At 52.3% G+C, this 23,348-nt stretch overlaps 2 protein-coding genes across 2 annotated transcripts; one reads left to right on the top strand and one right to left on the bottom strand.

Moving 5' to 3' along the window:
• Positions 1 to 3,213: 3,213 nt before the first annotated feature.
• PROCR (protein C receptor) lies at positions 3,214 to 5,651 on the top strand (the record flags this gene model as incomplete). Its single annotated transcript, XM_083868624.1, has 4 exons — positions 3,214 to 3,271; positions 3,350 to 3,586; positions 4,461 to 4,727; positions 4,815 to 5,651. The coding sequence occupies 4 exons, from the start codon at positions 3,214 to 3,216 to the stop codon at positions 4,925 to 4,927; spliced, it is 675 nt and encodes a 224-aa protein (XP_083724750.1). The 3' UTR covers positions 4,928 to 5,651.
• A 5,431-nt stretch (positions 5,652 to 11,082) lies between these two features.
• On the bottom strand, positions 11,083 to 23,220 carry DNAJB11 (DnaJ heat shock protein family (Hsp40) member B11). The gene is made up of 10 exons (XM_083868780.1): positions 23,077 to 23,220; positions 22,641 to 22,797; positions 19,721 to 19,818; positions 18,673 to 18,805; positions 17,613 to 17,755; positions 16,962 to 17,044; positions 16,376 to 16,433; positions 15,764 to 15,875; positions 15,090 to 15,249; positions 11,083 to 11,929 (listed from the first exon to the last, which is right to left on the bottom strand). The coding sequence occupies exons 1-10, from the start codon at positions 23,142 to 23,144 to the stop codon at positions 11,865 to 11,867; spliced, it is 1,077 nt and encodes a 358-aa protein (XP_083724906.1). The 5' UTR covers positions 23,145 to 23,220; the 3' UTR covers positions 11,083 to 11,864.
• Between the last annotated feature and the right edge of the window lie 128 nt (positions 23,221 to 23,348).

Here is a 23,348-nt window from a genome sequence, read left to right as displayed (position 1 = left end):
AGAAAGAGAGGTGTGTTGCCTGTTGGCACAAAAGGCTACTCGCATATTGCAGACAACCTGCAAATATGGGGTGGGAATACCTCATATGCATCAGGTGGATCCTGCTGATTGGGATGTGTGTTGTTGCCGCTGGGCTCACAGAGCTACCAAAAATAGACAAAAGGCAAAACATATGGGTCACTTGGGTTAATCAATCTGGTCAGGATAGTTTGTGTTTATCACTTGCCACGCCTTCCAATCCATTTCACACTTGTTTAATTGGAAAACAAGAATGTGCGAGGGAAGTGTGGAAAAGTTACATTTCTCATTGGCAAAATGAGACAACAGCACAAGGGGAATATTGCTCTTGGTTTGCTGAAATCATTCATCAAGGCAGTACTTCTCGCTGTGACCCTCTCCTGCCTATTGATTTGGCTATATGGCTCGGGAAACGCCATCTTCTTGGAGCCCTTGTTCAGCAATTAAAGAAAAGGGGGGAGAATAGGGGAAAGGTGAAAGACATTTGGGTATTAGAATGGTTACAGCCACCCCTATGACAATGTAGAACTGTTTTTCAAAAATCAGAAATGTTGGCAGTCCTTATCCATAAAGGTAGACAGCGTGCACGATAGATTACGGGGAATGAACCAGGCACTATTCTGTTGCCAATAGCTCGAGATATACTGCAATGGTACATTGAAAATCATGAGGAGGTGGGCCTTGCTCTGCTGGGAGGAGGGGCCACAGTTGTGACAACGGTAAAGTGGCCCCCACCCTTGCGATGGGTGGGAGAACAACAGTGGCTGAGCAAACCTCTGCAGAGTGAACAGCCCATCCCAAAAGCAATCACAGTTTTCACAGATGCTGGGAAAAAGTCACAAAAAGCTGCTATTACATGGCAGCAGGGAAATGAGTGGCAAGAAGTAATATTGCCTGCTGAAGAGGGGGATTCTTTACAAACTTTGGAATTGTCAGCTGTTGTATAGGCCATGAACCAGTTGGGTCCTAACTGCAATAACAAGGTAAACTGTGGGATCCCCCAGGAGTGATCCTTGCCTCCATCCTTGCCCCAGGTGTAGCAGAGTCACAAGCCTTAACGCAGTTAAGGCGATTGGCTTGTTAGACAGGTAAACAACTTAACATCACATCCAACATTCTATCTGATTTAGTAACTGATGTTAGCAGTGACGACGATCTTTACAGGCCCTTGATAAAAATTGTAATGACAAAGTAGAGTTATGGGGTCCTGCAGCTCGTATTTTTGCATCTCTAACCCCTAAAGTTGGCACAGCTCATGCATTAGTGTCACTTAATAAACTTGCATGTTGGGCTATAAAGCAGGCAAATGTTACTACAGAGGTCATATCAGCACTCACTCAGGACATAAACAGCCTGAGACACGCAGTCCTTCAGAACAGAGCCGCTATAAACTTTTAGTCTAACATCATAGCTAACTCAGCTTTTGAAAAAAAAGCTATAATTTTTGCTTATGATTTTAATTGTCATTCTATGCATGAGATTGGAGTTTGCTTGCTTTTTTCGTTGTCAGTCCCAAGTGCTTGCAACCATTAAAGAAAAAGGGGGAATTGTGGAGAGGATAGCTGAGAAATGGGAAGAGGATAAGGGATTAGCTCTCAGACTAATATTGTAACTAGAAGCTAGGACAAGGCCAGCATGAGGATGAGGGAGAGAAATTGAGATCATGAGAAAAGAGGAACTAAATGCTACAAGGCGATACAACTGTTGCAATATGCTGATATAACATGAAGTAAACTATTGTGTAGTCACTATCAATCAGGAGCTTGGCTTTTGCAATATGTATGAACTAATTATTTAGAATATAAATGTAAGCGAGAAAACAAATAAAATCGAGCCTGATTGATCAACATCGGTTGAGTCAGTCTCCCTCCATCCAACAATGCCCCATCCCAGAAATGTCTCTGTGCTGGGCTGATCCCCAGCAGGGGCAGCAGGAAAGGGATTGGGATTCTGCCCCTCTGCCCCACTCTGGTGAGACCCCACCTGCAGAGCTGCCCCAGCCCTGGGGCCCAGCACAGGAAGGAGCTGGAGCTGCTGGGGACAGTCCAGAGGAGGCACCAGGGTGATCAGAGGGATGGAGCAGCTCTGCTGTGAGGAAAGGCTGGGAGAGCTGGGATTGTTCAGCCTGGAGAAGCTTTGGGGTGACCTCACTGTGCCCTTGCAGTAACTGAAAGAGCCAACGAGGAAGCTGGACAGAGAATATTCCCAAGGGGCCTGGTAGAGGGGAATGGCTTCAAACTGCCAGAGGACAGCGTTAGATGGGATATTGGGAAGAAACTCTTTCCTGTGAGGGAGGTGAGGCCCTAGCACAGGGTGCCCAGAGAAGCTGTGGCTGCCCCTGGATCCCTGGAAGTGTCCCAGGCCAGGTTGGATGGGGCTTGGAGCAACCTGGGTGTCCCTGCCCATGGCAAGGGGTGGAATGAGATGGGTTCTCAGGTCTCTTCCCACTCAGAGCATTCCATGACTATATTCCATGCCACAGCAGGCTGTGTGATGCCATTATGTGCCCCCCCAGGCTGTGCCATGGTCTGCCAATGAGACAAGCTGGAGCTTTTACTAGAAATTTCACATTTTAAATTATTTAATTTACAATTACCATTAGTGTAATTAAAAACCAAACCTATGGAGGAAGCTCTGCCATGGATTTCTCATCCCCACTGCCCAGCTCAGGTACCCAGAGTGTCACCCCTTTCCGGGGAGGGGGGTCCTGTTCTGGATGCCCTCTCCACACCAGGTGGGTGCAGTGCAGTGCTGGGAGGCTGCTCCCTCCAATCCTCCCCATTCCCTGGGAATGGTCCCCATCACCGCGTCCTGCTGGTGCCCCACATCCCCCAGGGGAGCGGGACAGGGCCCTGCCCAGGCCATGGATGGGGAAACTGAGTCAGGTGCTGGCAGCTCGCCCAATTCCATCTGTGCCGGGGGTAGTTTGGAGCCTCATCCTGCATGCTCAGGCGCCGCGGAGCCCGGCATATCCGGCAGGGAAGGGGTGCGGGTGCCTCGGGTTAAGGAAATGGGAGAGACCTGGCCGGAGTCCCGCTCTCCTCCTCCCACAGCCCCACCTCCCCGGCCCGCTTAACATCCCCCGGGCCGGCCAGGGACCAGCGGCGCGTCCCCAGCGCGGTGCCCGGGCTGAGCTCCGAGCCGGGCCAGCCTCAGGACCAGCGGCGTGTCCCCAGCGCGGTGCCCGTCCCCACGATGCTGTTGCGGCTGCTGCTGCTCGGAGGGGCCCTGGGCGTCGCGGCGGAGCAGGCGGGTAAGGCAGGGGACACGGGGCTGGCGGGGGGCACACGGGGCTCACGGGGCGCTGGGTGATGTCCCACGTCTCCCGCAGCCCCGCTCGCCTTCACCATGCTCCAGCTGACCCGCGTCTACATGGGCAATTCCATGTTCCGGGGGAACGCCAGCCTGAATGGACAGCTCAGCCATGTCCTGGAAGGGAATAATGTCACCCAGGTGCTCCCGCTGGAGTCTCCGGACGCCTGGGCCCAGCGGCGGGAGGTGGTGATCGACTACCTGAAGACCTTCAGGCAGCTGGTGCAGATCTTCAACAAGGAGAGACCCATCAAATGTGAGCGGTACCCGGGGGACGGGGTGCGTGCCCCGGGGAAGGGGAGCCTCTCCTGCGCTGCGGGCACGGGGGTGGCTCTCCAGGGACAGACGGGTGAAGGGATGGGACACGGCCATGTGCAAAACCTCTCTGTGGGCAAAGGGAGCCCTTCTGTGGAGCCGGGAATTTCTTACCGGAGCGCACCCTGGGAACGGGGTGATGCTCAACTTGTTGCTGCTCCTCAGGAAAGGGGCCGGGGGCTGCAGCCTGTGGGGTGGTGAGGTTTAGGAACACTGTCTGCTCCCTGCCTGTGCTCTGCCTGCATCCCACCTGTATCCTGCTTGCTCCCTGCCTGCATCCCCCCTGCTCCCTGCCTGCATCCCGCAGCTTGTGGGAGCTGTGGGATGCTGCTGGTGATGGTTTTGTGCTCCTGCCCACTCTGCCCCACGAGCCCTGTCACCTCTGCTTCTCCTGCCCGGCGTGTGCTTTCCTTTGCCTTCCTTTGCTATCCCCAAACCGGTTTTGCCCCAGCCCCACACTCCTGTACCCTTGGGGAGCCCGGTGTTACCGTGGGGTCTCTGACATGACTCACCCCACCCCTCCCAGTGTCCCTGTCCTCGTGTCCTGCTCCATCTGTGAGAGCCACGAGCAGCTCTGTGCCCAAGACCTCCCTCTCTGTAAAACGGGAGCTGTGCTGTGTGGAGATACGGGAGGGAAAATAATCCTGGCCTCTGGAAAAGTCACTGCCATGGTCAACCCGAGGGGAAGCAAAGCTGTGGGTGGGTTGGGTGGTGCGAGGCTGAGGCTGTGTGAACTCAGAGCCCAGTTTGCTGCTGGTGATGGTCATGGTGGTGAGGGTGGGAGCGTGGTGACCCTGTCCCCTCTGTCTCTGCAGTCACCCAGCACCTGCGCTGCCACCTCGGCTGCCGCCTCTACCCCAATGGCACAACCCAGAGCTTCTACGAGGTGACCCTCAACAGGACAGCATTCCTGAGCTTCCATGTCCCCAATGCCACATGGGAGAGGCGCTGGCCTGGCGACCTCCCGGTGGCCATCTTTGCCCAGGAACAGCTGATGAAATACCCCATAACCACCCAGGACCTGCAGTATTTCCTCAACACCACCTGTGTCAGCCTGCTGCAGACTCAGAGCGCCAGGACAGGTCTGTGCTGGGGCCAGGGCCGGGGCCGGGGACAGGGACATGGTGGCGTGGCCCAGTCGTCACCTCCATCCCTCTCGCCTCTTGCAGGGAAAGTCAGCGGCCGATCGCGCACTCCGCTGGTTCTGGGGCTGGTCCTGGGGAGCCTCGTCCTGCTGGGCATGGCCCTAGGCATCTTCCTGTGCACAGGAGGGAGCTGCTAGCCTGGGCAGCTGGCCCATGTCACCCCATGGACACAGGGGACGGACCTGTCATCTTCCCATGCATTCATCACCACCCTGTGGAGGCAGGAGACCGACCCATCATCTCCCTGTGGAGTCAGGGGATGGATCCACCATCTTCCCAAGGATCCTGCAACTCTCCGTGGATCCATCATCCTCCTGGGGAGGCAGGGGCTGGATCCATCATCCCTGTGTTGAGACCAAGGATGGATCCATCATCCCACCATGGAGACAGGGACCAAGCCTGTCCCTCACCAGGGCTGCATGTCTCCAGGGACACAGGCTTTGCTCCCCAAGGACACCGGTGGCCTCCCTGTCCCAGCTGGACTAACCCCTCCAGCAGCCCCCAGCCCTGTGGACTGTCCTCACGCCGGGCAATGCACTGAGACTCCACACAGAAACACTGGGCATGGATGGAAAAATGGGGTGGGAGGGGCATGGGGGTAAAGCAGCAGGAGAAACAGCCATGGAATTGTTAAAAGGATGGTGTTAAACCCTCATTTATCCCTGTGGAGATGGAGGGAGGATGTCACATCTTGTGTAATAAAACCACCCATCAGGTCCCACCACACCTTTGGCTGCTCTTGTTCCTCTTGGCAGCACCAATGTGGGGCTGGGGATCCATCCTGGACCACGGCTGCTGGTGCTGGGTGGGCTCGTTGGTGTTGTCAGTCCCTGTGCCAGACCTTGGGTTGTGTGCTACATTTTCCAGGTCTCTTTAAAGATGCTGGTGGTGTTTGCAGGAGGGTGGTGCACCTCCTGAGCTCATTTAAACTTTCTCCTAGCTTTGGTTTGACTCACTTAAGTAATTTTCTCAATATTTTTAATTTCCTCTCATGGAGATGCTGAGGTCAAGTACACACAGCTGTGAGGGGACAGCTTTCCACAATCCAAATCTGAGCTAAAAACTCCACTTTGACTGGTTAAACTTTGATTGTGTTGATAAACTCTTGGCCATGTTTCCCTTTCACCCAAAAGGGGATTTTGAGCTCTCCTGTGCATCTCCACTGCTCTGGCAGCAGGAAGGGCTGGGAATGAGCCAGAGGACAGCACAGGAGAGAGGTTTTCCTGGACTAGCTTCCAGCTCTTTCCTTTCTAAACACCCTGTGAGCAAGACAGGGTGGGATGAGGGAAGATGGGAAAAGAGACGAGGGATGGAAGGGATGCGAAGATGACCTTGGGGGTTGTCCTTGTGGAGGGATGGAGGAGGAGGTCTCCAAAGCCCACATCTCATCACCCTGGCCCCCAGCCACCCCAGAGCAGCCTCCGCCTCCCCCGGGCTCCTGGGGCAGGGGCTGGGGCGCTCCCCACCCTTGGCGGGCTCCGAGAGGCCGGAGAATCCAAAACAACAGGGATGAGGGACGGGAACGTCATCGCTCGGCCCTTGGAGCAGCGCCCTTGGCAGGAGCTGTGCTGTGGGCCGAACGCTCCCTGTTCCTGCCGCCGGCAGCCAGGGATACCAGGGCACTGCCAGAGGTCACACGTGCTGCATTGGCTGCCCACAAAGGGACTCAGTCCCTTCCAGCTGGGAGAAACAGCTGCACTTCCAGCTCTGCTTTGAGTTTCGGACTCGAGGAATCTCTGCTACCTGCAGATGTTTCACTGCGGTTCCCAAGACTTGGAGTGATTGCCATTCCCAGTCTCCCTGGGCTGCAGCTCCTTGCCCTGGCTGGGATGGCTGAGTGTGGATGCTGTGGGATCCCCACGGCTGTCATGGAGCAGAGGTGGCACCCAGGACAGACCCAGGTGGCAAACACTGGGGAGGAGGCCTGGAACAGCACAGCTTGGTTTGCTTTTTGCTCCAGAAATGTGTCATCTTTGGATGAGCAAGTCTGAGCTTCTCCACTTCACGCAACTCTGGAAAAGCCTTTTTCCCGCCCCTGAACCCCCTGGGTGTGTCTGGAGAATGCTCCAGCATGAAGCTGACTCTGCTGTTACTCTTGAGTTTCCACAAGGGACTGGGCAGTGGGGGTCCCCCAAAAGTGAAGAACTCCAAGGAACAGCCTCATCTCCATTGGTATCCATGGGCTATGCACCCAAACCTGGCACCTCCATCCCAAAGCACCTCTCTGATGGTGACCAGCATCAGTGTCTGACCTGAACATGGTGCCCAGCAGCAGAGGGGTTATGCTGGCAGCGTCCACCTTCAACACATCGTAGCCCCAAAATTTCTCCTCCTCACCCCAAACATCACCATCTGTTGCCCAATATTTCTCTTCCTCACTGCAAAACCCCCAAGTGCCTCATGGCAGGGCCACTGAGGCCTGTCTGGGTGTGACAGCTGGGGACAGTGGCTCGGCTGCCTCAGAACCGGGAGCTGGGCTTCTGTTTCACCACCACTCCAACACAGACCAGTTTCCTGGCAGCCAGCAGCCACATGCATGGCTCATGCTTTCCCAGATTTGGCCGCTCTTACGCGCCGGCTCACAGCTCGGGACAGGCGCCAGTGCGTATTCCATCACTGAGGGGTGGTTTCAATTTTCTCCTTGGAGGATTTTTGGGTTCTGCAGGAGGGTGAATGAACCCACATGGAAAACTCTGGCAGCTTTAACCAGCTCCCAAAGTGACCCATTCCTGTTATCTGCAGGGATTGCTGGGCAAGGCTTTGTGTTCCATGCATGGTTTCCATCAGCCCACTCCGCTGTCGCTGTCTTGGATAAGGGCTCAGATAAGACACCCAAGCCTTGATCCTTGTTCCAGTGAGGCAATGCCCATGTGCCAGGAACCAGCTCTTTCCTTTGCCCCATCCCATGGGGAACTTGGATGGGATGGACAGGTCACCCTGTTTCCTTTTGGACATCAGCTCCCTCTGCAAGGTCAGTATCTCCATCCGTATCCTTGTGGAGATGCTGTTCCTCAGGACAAAGGGCTGGATGGCTCCAGGAGCTGCCCAAAAGCAGTGATGGGCTCTGGTGCCTGCTGGGGTGTGGGAGAGGGAAAAAAAGTGGGGTTGACGGGATCCACCTGGAAGGAAGTGGGATTATCCCTGTAAAAACCTCTTACGCACTCGGAGCCTGCACTGGTGTCATTGTGGCTTTTCAGGACTAAACAAACCCCATCCTTCCAAATTCCCAGAGGTCACAGTCTCACAGCCACAGATGCTTTTAATTCCTGACTTTGGGACACCCTTGTTAGCCCCAGGGGCTGCACTGGGGTGAGGGGATCTGTTTCCTAGCAGCCTCCTGCTCCCACATGGAAAAAGCTCCCTGGAAAAGCCTCCCAGGACAGGGAAGGACCGTGCTGACCCCTCCCTCCTCGCAGGGCGGACGGTGCCCAGCGCTGCCCTCTTCCCTTCCTGCTCACCTCCCAGGTCAGCCGGAGGAAACAGCAGGAGAGAGCTGGCTGCTGGGATACGTGGCAGGCGGGATGAAGGCAGCGGGTACCACCCATCCCACACCTCTGCCCTGCCCCAGAGGGCTGCCCTCTCCCTGGGGGCTGCTCCAGAGCAAGCCAGGCTGCTCCACCAGCTCCTGCAATGCAGGCGAGCAGGGATGGGGACTCCTAGCCGGGAATCACAGTAAGGATTCCAGTGAGGAATCATCTCTTCACCTTCCCTTCCCAGCTGGAGGCTCCCACTCCAAACCCATGTGTCCTCAGAGCAAACTTCCCCTGGCACCAGCCCCTTCTCCCTTCTTCCTCCTCTGCCCAGCCCTGGAGCAGAAAGGTTCAGAGAGAGATAAAGACATGAAAAAAACATTTTTCTTTGGAAAAACTCAAGTTTGCTTGTGCTTTCAGAGAAGTCTCTGTGGAAAAATGGCTGTTTGGGAACACTTTGACCCACTTCCCAGAGTTGGGAGCAGCCTTTGGTATGACTGAAGGAGCAAAGCCCTCTGCCCAAGACTCCCACACCAAGGGCTCAAACTCCTTGGAGCAGCTCCAAGACTTCACCATCCAGTCTGGGATGGGGAATGTGGCTCTAGGTGCAGCCAGCCCAGGCAGTGGAGGGACAGAAAACACAGAGAAGGCTGCAGGGCATGATGGAAATGTGGATCTGAGCTCTGTGTTCCCTCCCATCATCAACCTGCTATGGAATCCTCATCCCATCTGCTCCTTCCCCTCCCCTGGGATGGGAGGGATCCAGCCAAAGGGTGGGAACGCAGAGCTGATGGAGGTGATGACATATAAAAGCCAGCCTGTGGTGAGGCTCTGAAGGAACACACACAGCCTCTGCAGGTGCTGAAAACCCTTCCCTACAGGAATAAACCAGGACCGCATTTCAGCCCAGGCCTTCCCAAAGCAGCATGGATTTCTGGGAGTGCATTCCAAGGACAAGTGTTTTCCTAGAAGAACTGAACAATGTGCCTTCATCTGAACCCTCACAATCCTCAGCATTCCAAGGATTTAGGTTAAAAGAAGCCCAGGAAATTTGTGTTTATTTGTTCCAGTTTGGGAATGGAGTTGCTTTGAAAGGACTGGAAATTCAAGCTGTGCACTACAGAATTCCCAGCCTGGAGGTTCAGTCAGGATCCTTGTTTGGTGCCAGACCAAGATGTGAACACCTAAACCTTGTGGGAAGCATTTCTATGGATAAAGGAGTTTGTGTGTGCCATGACTTGCTCCCACCAGCTCCGTGTCACTGGAAAAGGGGACAGAAGATGTCACAGACACCAAGCACCCTCTGCACCCCCAGTCCTTGGAGGACAAATATTCCACGATCCTAAAAAAAGCACACAGTGAATGGGCCAGAACCAAAGCCACGGGGAACATTTGAGCAAGCACTGCTGTTGCTGCTGGGTGAAAGTGTGGAAGCCCTGGAAGCTTTGTCTGGAGGTGGGAAAGGCGTTGGATGCCGGCTCTGAACACACCCCACAGCAGGGGGAAACAGTGGAAGGAAACAGGGATTCTTGGTTCGAATTTGGGGTTTTTTTTCCTGTTTTTCTCCTTGCTGCTGTGCAAGCTGGGGCTCTGCAGCCATTGTTGCATTCTCCAAAGAGTCTGGCCCCACAATGCAATAAAAACAAACCACAGGAAGGAAAGGAATTAGCAGGGAAAGGAAAAGCAGCAGTGGGAACAGGGACTCAGGCCCAAAATAAACCTGCTGGCTGCTGCTGGGGGTGCAAGCAGGAGAGGTTACACCTTCCCCTGTGGGGGAGAACTGTGAGCTTAGGGGTGAAATCCTGGCCTTTTGGGTTTATTGCTACAGGTGAGCAGGGTTGCAAGGGGCTGGAGTAACAGGAATAGCCCCATGCACAGGGATATGGAAAGGAACTTATTTGAAATCTGAGGTTTCCTAGAAACTTGAACTAAGAGGGAGCAGAGGCAGCACCTGGAAAAGACTGGGCATCATGGGCAGAGGAAGCAGCCTCAGCTGGGGTTACCACTTTATCCTTATGGATTCTGAGGAGAAGCAGAGACCAAGGGTTTGGCATTGCGGGTTTGTCTCAGCTGCTCCCTGAGCCCCCGTTGTGCTCTGCCAAGGCAAATGTACACAGGATCCAACAGGAAATCTTCCCGGGGCTGCTGCTTCCCCTGCGTCACTCCAACTGGACATGCAGGGGTGGGTGGGACTTGCTGGACCAAGGGCAGCATGGACACAGGGGCTGTGCCCACCCTGAGCTGCTTCCTGCTCCCAAGGAAGGAAAACAGGGAATAAACCGAAAACAAAACCACCTTGAAGCTGCATCTGCTGCTCCCCAGCAAACACTTCCCTGTAGGCAAACCACCGCCCATCCACTTCCCAAACAGGGAATGGGGGTAGGGAGAAGCTGGAGGGATCCCACTTTACAGCTCCCAAGATCCCTGAAGGAACTGGAAGGAGCATGGAGTCAGGTGGTATTGGGGTCTTCTCCCAGGGAACAAGTGACAGGACAAGAGGAAATGGCCTCAAGTTGCTCCAGGGGAGGTTTAGATTGGATAGGACAGAAAATTCCTTCCCTAAAAAGGGTGGTCAGTGGTCAAGCACTGGCACAGCTGCCCAGGGCAGTGGAGGAGTCCCCATCCCTGGAGGGGTTTAACAGACGTGTGGATGTGGCACTTGGGGACAAGGGGCAGTGGTGGCCTTGGCAGTGCTGGGGGAACAGTTGGACTTGACCTCAGAGAGCTTTTCCAGCCTTACTGATCCCATGATTGCTGTTGCTGCCTGGCACAGGGAAGCCCATGTCTGTTCCAGAAACACATCAACAGGGAGGTTTTGCCATTCCAACTCCAACAAACACTTTATTCCCATCAGCCTCACCCGTCCTCACAGAGGACAGAGCGCAGGAGCGGAGGGAGCTTTTCCAGACTGGTTCCATGTGGGGGCAATGAGGGAAAATCAAGGCCATGAGGAGCCATTCCCAAATTCCACCAAGTCTTTGCTAAGCTGGTGCAACTTCAAATTTCTAACCAAGCCTTGACTTTTGGGACTTGGTAGTTAAGAGAGCCCACAAAGGCCTCGAGAGACTCTTTTCCCAATCAACTGTGGGGCCCAACACAGCCCAGTGCACTCCCAACAGCACCAGTGTTCCTGCCCCAAAACCAGACTCTGAACCAATACCACACTCTGGACTCAGAGGGGAAGGGGAGGAAGGGCTGGGATTAAAAATATCACCCCAAAACAACAGGAATTTGGAAGAAATTTACACAAAGGATGTAAAAAGCAGGAGCAGCTATGAAAATATGTTGAGATGGCCAAGAAAAGTCACATCAAAATATATTTAAAAACCAGAAATTCCAATCCGTGTGGAATTTAAAACTCCTTTTCCCACCTATGTTTTCCTGCTTAAGGAATCTTTGTTGTTCCAGGACGTGGAACATGATAGGCAGCACCAGTTATGTCCTGAAAAAAGTATTTCCCCAAACTCTGAGCACTTCCATAATTTACAAACCAAAGATGAGCTAAACCTCAACCATTGCCCCCCTCCCTCTTCCCCCTTCTACAGTGGGCAGGAGAAAACAAATCTGACTTTGCATTTCCAGGGAAGTCCAATTTTTCCACACATCAATATCCCTGCAATCCATTGTAGACCTTCTGCACTGATCCTTGCTTCAACAGCTGCTTGAGACCTGCAAGGGAAGGGAGAGTGTCACACACACACAGAGCACAGCAAAGATGTCAGGATGACTTTCCCAACACTTCTTCCCCATTCCTGAAATCTCATACATGAAACATTCCAAGGAACTGGCAGTTCAAGGATCTGCCTGCATCAAATTCTTACCAAACAGGCTAAAAGAGTGAGTCAGCCCTTCAATCTATAATAGCTCATCTCCTGGGGTCGGCAGGACAGGGAAGGGCTGGCAGGTCTCCACTGCTGCTTAAAGGGCAAGTCCACAGGGAGCAGAGGAAACAGAGGGGCAAGGGTGGATAATGTGTCACTGTTTTTACAGAGATTAGAAAGGGAGTCCCCTCTGAGTAACTCAGCCTGGTCACTCACTGCCCTGGAGTCCCTCAGGACACAGCTCAGAGCAGCCTCAAAAACCACTGAGCCCAAAACAGGACCCAAAACAGAGGGAAACTCCCAACACTGTGGTTAACCTTGAAATAACTAAAAGGACATTGAGGGGCTGGAGTATGTCCAGGGAAGGGAATGGAGCTGGGGAAGGGGCTGGAGCACCAGGAGCAGCTGAGGGAGCTGGGAAAGGGGCTCAGCCTGGAGAAAAGGAGGCTCAGGGGGGACCTTGTGGCTCTGCACAACTCCCTGGCAGGAGGGGACAGCCAAGTGGGGGGCAGACTCCGCTCAGGGGAACAAGAGACAGGATGAGAGGAAATGGCCTCAAGTTGCTCCAGGGGAGGTTTAGATTGACTATCAGTAATGAAACAACCAATTTACTTGTACAGAAGAAAATTCCAACCTTTCAGGCATCCAAGTCCTTCAGGAAATCCTACTAAAAACCAGTTTGTCTCCCTGCAACCCTTGTCCTGCTTGTCTATCCTCATACCTTTTTGGTTACACATCCCCCTGTCCTTGAAAATCAGTGATGGGATGCATAAGGGTCACAGTAGCTACGTTAAAATACTGGAAAACTGTCCTGGAAGTAGTAACTGGAAGCAGGATGTCTCTCTGCCAAGCAAGAACTTCTCATGCTGCTTGTCTGATAGCCAGAGATTCCTGAACTCTTTTCAGGAACACCAGGACAAAGGGAACCCCTGTCTAGGAGCCGCTCATTATTAGGAACAGGTCATTCTCCAAGGCAAATGAACTTCCTCTCCCAGACCCAGAGGAGGCTCCAAGTCACTTCCTGGCTGGTGGGTGAGGATGTGGCCCCTGGATGCGTGGTTCTTAAAAAAGAAAACCATAGCTGGAGAAAGGTGTGCTCCAGGAACCCTGAAAAAATTGGGATTAGCATCATCCCACACCTGATTTCCCAGCAGCTCCCACACCTCTGGCAGTGGCCTGCGGGCCTGAAGAACAACGTCAGTAGTGCGCAGGATATTTCAACACACACCCGAGGTTTAATCAGGAATTCCAACCAGGAATCCTAACAATTGGTGCTACTGCACTTCAGGCACTTTTTACTGGAGCCTGACTTCAATTTTTCCTTTGAAATGTTGCTGATACCAACAAGAAGTGACAGGTTACAGCACAGAGGGAGAGGCAGCTCTGATCAACAGTGATCAAATCCCACTGCAGGAAAGAAGGGATATTATTTCTGTGACTCCAAAGCTTGGGGTGGTGCTCTTGGAGCCAGAGTATCTTCTGACAGCCCCAGGAGGCAGACATGTGGTCAGGAGATAAGAAATGAGGACCACTGCCAACAATAAGGAAAAAAGGGATGTTTTGAATTTTGAAGCCTACGGTTTTCCACTGAATGTACACTGAACTGCTGCCACACACAGGGATAGACCTATTCCCTCATAAAACTCCCCAAATCATGGATGTTTGGAGATACTCAGCACACAGAAAGGCATCTGACTGCCCACCCAGTCACCTTCCCCTGGGAAATGTGGAATTGCTTTAGGAAGTGGAGAAATACCCAAGGCCCCGTGCCTGAACACACCCATGCCAGTGCCATCATCTCTGTTCTTGGATATCCGTAGAGGTGTGTGAGCAATTCTGTCAAAAACGTGGAGGCTTCTGTCCCTGCTCCTTGCCCAGTGTCCTCTAAACTGCCAAGAGCAACAGCTGGAATAACCTCACATCTGCTTCAGAGCTGCTGTTGCCTGATAAAGCTTCTGGGAGGGCAGCAGAGCCTGGACTGAGTCTCCAGAGTGACGTGGTCATTGTGACCTGTACAACACTCTTGGAACAAGAGGGAAAGCACAAGGATAAAACCAAAAACCAGGATCACTCAAAGCCCAGCCTAGAGGTACAGACCTCCCAGCCCAAACAGCTGCAGGAGGAGCCTCAGGACATCTGGAGGTGCACCCACCAACTGCACTGCACAGGGCAGCTGGCACAGTGTGGACAAGGCAGCAGCAAGTGCTGAGGGTGAAATAAAACCCACCCAGGGCTTGGCTTCCCACTACAAACATCAGGAGTACAGGGAATCACTAAAAGAAGTGAATCCACTTCACAAGAAGTTCTGGGCATGGGGATTTCCTGAAGAGCTGCACTAATACATGCCAGGAATATCTTTGTCCCGTGGCAGAGGATGAGGCCCTTGATTCCTACTCTGACAGGGAGCAGCAGAAGCACAGAGGCTGCTGGAGCAAAGAATTCCCTGCTAGGAGTATAGGATTTAAGGATTTACCCTCCTGGCACTTTTAGGATTCCTACGTGGTCCATCAGGTTTCCCTCTGAGCACCAAAGCTGAGCAGCAGATCTGTCCTAGAGGGAGCAGGGTGGAAGGAGCTGTGGGGAGGAACAGCTTCTCTTGACACAGTGTGACATTCCTGACCCTTGCAGCAGAGGGATTTCCACAAGTCTTGCCTCCAAGAAAGTAGCAGCAGGGGCTGAAAAACCCTTTGTGATCCCATTCCAGCTGAGGCAAAGCAGACAGAGGCTGAGCCCAGGAAGGCTGTGGGGTCAGACAGATGGGCAGCACCAAAACAAAGCACCTGCAAACTTGCCAAGAGCTGCATTCCAGCAGCAGCACATCCCAACCTCAGCCACAACCAAGCAGCAGCCAAGCTCCCTCCCTTCCAAGGGAAGTGGGAGTTAATCCCAGGCTGTGAGCCAAGGGTGTTATGTTGGACAAGGGGCACGGGGACAGGACAATCCCTCCTGACTGCTCCAGCCCCTGGATCAGCTGTGCCAGGTGCAGGTTCAGGGCTCTGGGCACGCACCTTCCCTCTGCTCGGGTGTCAGCTGCTCCTTGGGGAACTCCACGTCGAAGGTGATTATTAGGGAGCCTTTGATGTTGTTGTTATCAAAGTTTGGAAGACCTTCCCCCTTCTTCCACAGCTTGGCGCCGGGTTTTGTGGTTTTATCCCGCACAATGTGAACCTGGCGAGGAAAGGAATTTTAGAACATTATTAGTGTTACAGGGTCAGGATCCCAACATCACTGAGGTTGGGAAGGACTTCCAAGATCATGGACTGATCCCCACCTTGTCAACCAGAACGGAGCACTAAGGGCCACTTCCAGATGTTCCTTGGACCCCTCCAGGGACGGCGACTCCACCACCTCCCTGGGCAGCCCATGTTTTGTGTGTGCACCCCAACACTCTTTCCAACCCACTGGAAAGCTCCAACTGGCATTGATTCCTTGCCAAAACCAGTGATGGGTCCAGGTGTTTTTACTGGACACATGCCAGAACTAACACCACACACTGCTGGGACAGCCTGGAAGTCAGGCACACACTGTGCACCCCTTGCAGAGAGCCCATTTTGGCTCCATGGGAATTGGCCTGGGATGCTCCAACAGAGGGATTACTGTAGATAAGCGGACCCTGAGCAAGCCAACCCTCAGCACAGAGCTGCAGGTGAATTTGGGATACACACAACACCCTGGGCCTCACCTTGTGCCCATCCAAGTGGGCAATATCCATCTCAAAGCCCGTCAGTGCCTCGACCAGCGAGATTGTCACGTTTGTGTACAAGTCATCTCCTCTCCTTTCAAACACTGGGTGCCTGTGGAAATAAGAGCTATTGAGGTTTTCTCCTTCCCCAGAGGGGAAACAGGTCCTTGAGCTTCTTTCCTTCTATTTGGGAGTTTAGAGAAATCATAAATAGGAGGGGAAGTAAGGAATGAATCAAATTTAGCCTCATTTTCCTGTGTAAGATATGGACTGATAAGTGCCTTTTCTATTTCTAGGGCACTGAGTGGTGAGGTGTGGCAAGAAGTCCTGACTCACACAGCAATTTTCTTAGTAGCGCATTTCCTTTACAATAGCAAGTTTGTGCGCTAGGAAAAATGTGATATTTATTCTGAATCACACATGGTGAATTCAAGCCAAAAATATTAAGATACTTTGATAATTCCATTCCACTTTATCAGCATCAAGTCCAGCTGCTCCAGCACCATGAGGGCTGAGCATCCTGCACAGCTCTGAGTGCCAGGCCTGCACCTGCCCTGCTGAAGGGCAAGCTCCATCTGGCCAAGCAAGAGCCTAACTAGGCCAGAGACTTACTTCAGAACTTTTATTCGAAACCGCAAATCTCCTGGCTCTCCATCCACGTGGGGCTCACCTGTGGGGGAGAAAGAAAAGCTTTGTTTAAAGGAAATAGTTAGGAACAAGTGGAGAGACAAGCAGGATATTAAACTTGCAGCTCACAAGTTAAAGGAAAAAAAAACCCAACTAATTGATCTTTAGATGACCAAAATTCTGTTTACATATATCCTGAAGAGCTTAAGGCTTTCTGAGTGTTTCCTCAGCAAGGTCACACCTCTGCTGTTCTGGGAGACCTGTCTGCATGTTAATGATGTCCTTTAGTCATTGAAGGGCAGAGGGGATCCTTCACAAGCTCAGGCCTGGAACAGATGCTCCTGCTCAAGTGTTATGCCAAACATCAGACTTAGAGCTGGTTTTGTTCATGTCCCCACTCCCAGCTAAGGGAATGGAACTGTGTTATCCAGACTTGGGAACATGCTCCTGGATTCCAGCAGGTGCAGAGGACACAGCACCCCCACTCCCCCCACACACATGGGGGGCTTGGGCACTGCCAGTGCCAGAGAAGCATGGAAGAGGAGCAGCTCAGAGCACAGCACACACTCACCTTCCCCAATGAAGGGATACTCCATACCATCCCTCACCCCTGGCTCTATCTCCACCTCCAGCGTCCGCTCCTCATTCACCAGCCTGAAAATGGGAAGAGCAGCCCAGCACTCAGATTCCAAATTCATTTATTTATTTCAACTTCATCTCAACTTTTAATTTGTGTCACTGGGGTAAGGAGAACACCCCCACAAAGCTCATACATGCTCTCCTTGCTCACATCTAAAGCTAGAGGGTCAGAACTGCCTTTCTGGTGAGCTGAGACTCAGAGAGTAGAGAAGGTGATGTTGAAAGCCCTCAAATACACAGTCAGCATCAGTGTGACTACATCATGGCATTCCATAGCCAGTTGTTCCCAGCTGTGGCTTCCCGTTCAGACTTAGCTGTGGAACTTCCACTGCAGTGTCACTGGGCAAGGATTAAAAGGCTGAAAGAGGAAACTGGGGAGCTCTACATTCAACAGATAAGGATAAAGAGAGGCTCCCTGGAAATGAGAACCCGGTGTTAAGCCTTCCCAAAGTCCCCAGTTCTCCCTGGGAATACACGTGCGTTCCCCCACCTAGCGGTGGGTTTTGGAATAAACATCCCTATATCACTACATAAAATCACACAATTTACGATTTTGTATAGCAGGAAAGAGCACCAAACTCACTTGACGTTGGGACATTCATCACAAACAACTTCCTGAGTCATCTGGAAGCGCCCAGGCCCCAGCTGGGTGGTTCTCATCTCCTGCCTGCAGTTGCATTTCCGTTTGCCAGGTGCCTGTCTTGCCACTGGCTTGTTCCTGACAACCTGCAGGGAAAGAGGGAGAGGTTGATGTCAGCTTTCCTGGGTCTCCACAAGGGTCTGGATTTCTCTGAACAGAGAATGGTTTGGTTTGGAAGGTGACCAAATCTGGTGACCTTAAAGATCACTCAATTCCAGCCCCATGCCACGGGCAGGGACACTTTGTTGTGTGGTGCTGCCACATGTGGCCTCAGCAAAACACTGCCAAGTTTTCACCTTGTGATCACACGTTAAACACCAGCAAAGCTCTCTCTGACATCACTATTGCCATTCCCTTTCCTTTCCCACACTTTTCCACACAGGAAAGGGAACAGTAGGATGGAGCACCCCACACTTTGGTCATGACACTTCCCTGTCCCACACAACAGGGAAATTATCTGGAGCTCCCCCAACAGCCACAACACAAAATCAACCCATGGAAAGCCAACAGGCAGACAGGAAGGACTGTCAGCACCACAGACAGAGCTTGCTTAAAAGAAGATAATAATTTTCCACTTACTCTCCTGAGTTATATAATCTGGAAACTTGCAGTGACACGTTTGGCCATAGGAGGAGACTGAAAAATCCTCACTGTGGTTTTGCAACAATTGCAAAGTGAATTTGAAGCTTATGAACAGCCTCTCAAATATCCCTAAATTCTACAGAGGGACAATTTACACCTCTCCCCACTGGGCCGCTGCACTAGTCAAGCTGAGCTAATAAATCAGTATTATCACACTTCATGGAGACACTGCCAGATGCAAAAGGTGAATAAACGTGTGATATCTTCAGTAAACTACAGAAAATAGCACCACATCCTCCACTGCCAGACACAGAAAAGGGGCATCTATTTCAGCTCCAGTTTTTGGGAGAAGATATTCTGAGCTCTGGTCAGGCATCACAAACCTGGGAACACTTGGAAACACTGAGACAAGTAAACTTACTTCTACAAAGTTTCCTGAATACACCTCCTCCAATGTGACCTCCAGGTCCACGATGATGTCACTTCCTCGGGGAATATTCCTGTCTTGCTGGCGAGGGTTTCCTCCAAACATGAATCCAAAGTCCCCAAAGAAGCTGGAGTCAAGCACATTGATTAGGTCAGGAAGGAATTCTGGGCAAATGCTTCTACTCCACTAAAAAACAGCCTCCTTGCAGGCTTAAAGCTCCAGAGTAAACCCAGGAACCTCCTTTTGCTCCTGCAGAACACAACTAAAACCTTCGAACAGAGCAGCCACTTTGGAAGAGCTTTCTGCACTAAAGAAAACAAAATTTGGAGCAGAAGACTCAAAATCTGACCTCTCCACACTGCACTGCCACACAGCTCCCACCACCAAAAGGTGTAAACTCCAAGGAGCACTGCAAGTCAGTGCTAGCAGGTTGGTTTTCAGTAGTTTGAGGACAAGAGGGATGAGGAAAACTCCCTAGGAATCCTGAATATTGTCCCTCAGAACAGAGCAGAGGTGCAAGTCCTCACCCAGGATTACAGGAGCTGAGCAACTTCTGGAGTTATTTTAGGAAATTTATCTAAAGGGGCATAAGATCAGGTTCTGTCCATCCAATGTGCAAATGCCTTTGGTTTTCAATGCTCCAAATTCTGCAGGTGCTGTGCAAGTAACCACAGCATTGCTTTGCAGAAGGAAAAGTGTCTCCAAAGTGATGTGTGACAACAGGTGAAACCCCAGTCACACACAGATAACCTGGGAAAGTTTCCATGTGTTTGAAGCAGGTGCTGCACCTGAAAAATCACCCACAGTGCCCAGAGATGCCCATGAGGGAAGTCTCCACTGGTTCCTGCTTGCAGCAAGAAGTGGGGCACACCAAACCTGGAAACTGCATGTGGATACCCACTGTAAATGTGTTTCTTCAAATTCTCAATTCATCGACATCAGCAACCCTGGGCCAGGTAAAAACCCCATCAAAAGGGTGCTTGAGCATGGCAGACCCAGAGCAGCAGCTGCAGGACAGCCCCAAGGGGTTAAACCTCCTTACTGGGAGAAGATGTCTCCGTGGGAGCTCTGGTGCCCATCCTTCAGGCCCTCCTCTCCATAGGCATCGTACTGCTTCCTCTTCTCCTCGTCTGACAGCACCTGGAAAAGGCAGGGATGCAGGAGAGGCTCACCTGGAGCTGAGGGGAGGTGTTGGACAAGGCTCTGAGGGCCCCCAGCACTGTCACTGGGGACACTACAGGAGCCCTGCTTGCTGTGCTGTCTAGAAAAGTTAAGCCTATAACAAGCACATTTAATTAATTAAAAAATCAGGAGAACCGGGAAAAATGTAAACATTGAGTTTATCTTAAATATTAAAGAAGAATCAGAATGAATAAATCAAATCCTACAAAGGAGGACATGCTGAGACAAATAATCACATACCACCATCCCTGTATCTCAGCCATGACTTTTAAGACTTTTAAACATCAATTTTATTTCCTAAGTTTTGATCTTTGCTCTTTCCTGCCTCAGAGATGCTCAGAAGTCTCTGGTCACATTTAGTCTTCCTTGCCCTTCCTCCCTCATTGATCATATTTGGAAAAGCCAGAGCTGGCAGGATAGCTTCCAGAAGGCTGCACAGGAGTGGGAACAGATGGAGAAGCAACTCAACAGGTGGAGAAGCAGCTAAAAGATGAAAACCAGCTGAATTTGGGGTGTCTGGAGAAGCTGCGGCTGCCCCATCCCTGGAAGTGTCCAAGGCCAGTTTGGACAGGGCTTGGAGCAACCTGGGATAGTGGGAGGTGTCCCTGCCCATGGCAGGGGTGGCACTGGATGAGCTTTGAGGTCCCACCCATCTCAAACCATCCTGAGATTCTGTGGAATTATAACCACTGATAAATACTAGCAACAGGGAAAAAAAATCAGTGGCGACTTCACTACTTCCACCCAGCAGGTAATAGGGTTCAGTTATCCTTTTGCACTTGAGATTCCCATGGAAACTCCTCCCAAATCTATCCTGAGACTCCTGACTCTTTGTAGAAGAGCCTCAGCTCCCTCTCCTGGGATCAGTCTCCTTCCTAGTTGAAAGACCTGAACACAGACCATGCAGCTCTGGGCTGGAATCACTGAGCCTGTGAAAATTAAGAGATTGAGCAGGTTCACTAACCTACTTTCCCCTCAGGTTTGGTTTTTTTTTTTTTTTTTTTAAGCTTTGTCCTAATCGGCTACTCAGACCCTGAGCAGCATTGCTGGTAACAGAGTCTCTGTGGTGAGGAAAATTCTGGTTTATAAGGGACGCCCAATTCTGGTTCTATTTTGCCCAAAACAAGGAAACCAACTCAATGTATCCCACAGCTAATTCAGCAGGATTTCCGAGCTGTCCTGGCTAAACACAGATAAAGACCTTGCAGGGAGGGCACCAAAAGCTTCCTCCAAACCTCACACACATCAATACTGGATTTCTGATTTGATTTTACAAGCATTTTTTCACTCAGCTTTTAAACAGAAAGAATAATCTCAACTGCTGGCAAACAACTGGAACTCGAGGAAGAGGCAGAGAAATCCTTTGCCAGCAGAAAGTGCCAACAAGATCCCAGCTCACAGAGGCAGCACCAATCTCACAGCTCCACATGCACCAATCCTGAGGTGCTGCAAGTGATGGGGGATCACTTTTATCTACAAAAAAACCCCTTTATACTCATTTTCCATGTGATAATTAAGCCAGTTTATTCAAGTCTGAACTAAAAAGGGGTCCCAGCTCTGAGACAAAACTAAAGTGAATGGTTTTCTTTCTTAACACAGAGAAATAAATGCCAGCTGGTTCTCTCACTTCCTCATCTGGGGAATATTTGCATATCTGAGGAGCACCAGGGAGGGAAGCAGGAGCCAGCCTTTCCCCTGCAGCTGCATTTTTCCCAAAGGAAAAATCCCCAACCTCCCACCCAAAGAGCAAGTCACTGCTAGGAATTTTAGCTAATGGAATTTTTCAGCACCATCTTCCTCTGGGTCTCTCTGCTGCCCAGGGGGGAGCAAGAGCAGATGGAGTCCAGCAGTGACAGAAGGAGGACAAAAAGGACAGAAAACAGGGAGGAAACAGCCTGCATTCCATCCCTAGGTATGTACAGCCAAGGAAAGCAGGCTTTGACTTCAAACCCTTGGGCAATACAATAATCCATATTTGATTTATTTCAGGCACTGTGCTATTAGTGTGAGGGATCATTTGCATGCCACAACATCATCATGGAATAACAGGAATCCTCCTGTGAGCCACAATTGCTTTTCTCACTTAATATCCTCTAAACCCAAGGCCTGCACGTTCTACTTCCCACCAGCTCAGACTAATCCCAGCCAGGCCCTGCTCACACTTGGAGCTGCTGCACCTCCACTTCTCCCCTGAGGAACTGGGAATAAATTCCAAAGGACTTTAAGGTGGTGCCTTGGCTTCCTCCTGGCTGAGAGAGCTGAGGTATTGGGTTGTCCTCTAGCAGGAGCAGCTCCCCAGGCAACCTGATAGGCTCTGGACCTTTGTTTTTCATTTGGGAGAGGATCTGGAATTGGATGTATTAACAGGGGCAGGATGGAATTTGGTGCAGTCATAAGGAGAGGATGGAAATTGATGAGAAGGAAGGAAGGGGATTTGATGTGGAAGATGTCCCTGCCCACGGCAAAGGGATGGAATGAGATTATCTTTAAGACCTTTCCAACCCAAACCATCCTGGGGCTCTGTGACAATAAAAGGTGTAGGATGGGATTCAATATATTAACAGGAGGAAGATGGAATTTCACAGGGTAACAGGGGAAGGATGGATTCCAGCTGCACCTTACGGAAGAGCCTCTACATTCCCTATAAACTTCCCTTCCCACCCCCTGAACGCTACAGGATGGATCCTCACGAGTCCCAATGGCCAAGCTCCAGCCTGTTTTACCACGAGCCCCATCCATCCTTCCCAGCCCGGGGAGGACGTTCCCGGCTCCGGCCTCACCTCGTAGGCAGCGCCCAGGTCCTGGAACTTCTCCTGCGCCCGGGGGTCGTCGGGGTTCCTGTCGGGATGGAGCTGCAGCGCCAGTTTGCGATAGGCCTTCTTGATGTCCTTGATGGAGGCGCCGCGGGACACCCCCAGGATCTTGTAGAAATCTCTCCTGCCGTGGGGGGAGAGGGAGGGTGAGGGAAGGGGGAGGGGAGCGCGGAGAGGGTGAAGGAGAACGGGGATGGGAGAGAGAGGGAGGGAGAGGGGATGGGAGGGAGACGGGAGGGCAAACGGGCGAGGGGAGAGAGGTGAGGGGAAACGGGAGAGAGGACAGCGATGAGGGGAAGGGAGCGGGGTCCCGTCAGCGCCGCGGCCGCCGGCCCTGAGCAGGGGGCAGGCCCGGTGCTCAGGCGGAACCCCGAGGGCCGTGGGCGCGGCCCGGTGCACTCACCCCGCGGCGGCCTCCCCGCAGAGGCACAGCAGGAGGAGGCAGAGGCGGCCGATCCAGGCGGGGGCCATGGCGGGCCCGGCCCTGCCGGCTGAGGGAGAGCGGCGGGAGCGGCGCGTCCGGGCGGCTCCGCAGCGCCCCGGCCCCGGCGGCCGCCGCCAGCCAATGGGAGTGCGGGGTGTTTCCCGCCAGCCAATCCGAGCGCGCCGCCGCGCGCGGCCGGCCAATGGGCTGCTCACACTTCACCGCCACCGGCCAATCGCCTGCCGGAGCGT

Source organism: Zosterops lateralis (genome assembly GCF_965231275.1).
Source record: "Zosterops lateralis genome assembly, chromosome: 10".
Taxonomy (NCBI): Eukaryota; Metazoa; Chordata; class Aves; order Passeriformes; family Zosteropidae; genus Zosterops; species Zosterops lateralis.
Note: the sequence above shows the minus strand (reverse complement) of the source record. Positions and strands in the feature narration are given on the sequence as shown.

Excerpts from the sequence above, each read along its gene's own strand:
- DNAJB11 (XM_083868780.1), bottom strand. The coding sequence starts at position 23,144 with ATGGCCCCCGCCTGGATCGGCCGCCTCTGCCTCCTCCTGCTGTGCCTC. Across the intron at positions 17,756-18,672 it reads ATTCAGGAAACTTTGTAGAA|GTTGTCAGGAACAAGCCAGT; the intron begins GTAAGTTTACTT and ends CTTTCCCTGCAG. Across the intron at positions 11,930-15,089 it reads GACACCCGAGCAGAGGGAAG|GTCTCAAGCAGCTGTTGAAG; the intron begins GTGCGTGCCCAG and ends CTTCCCTTGCAG.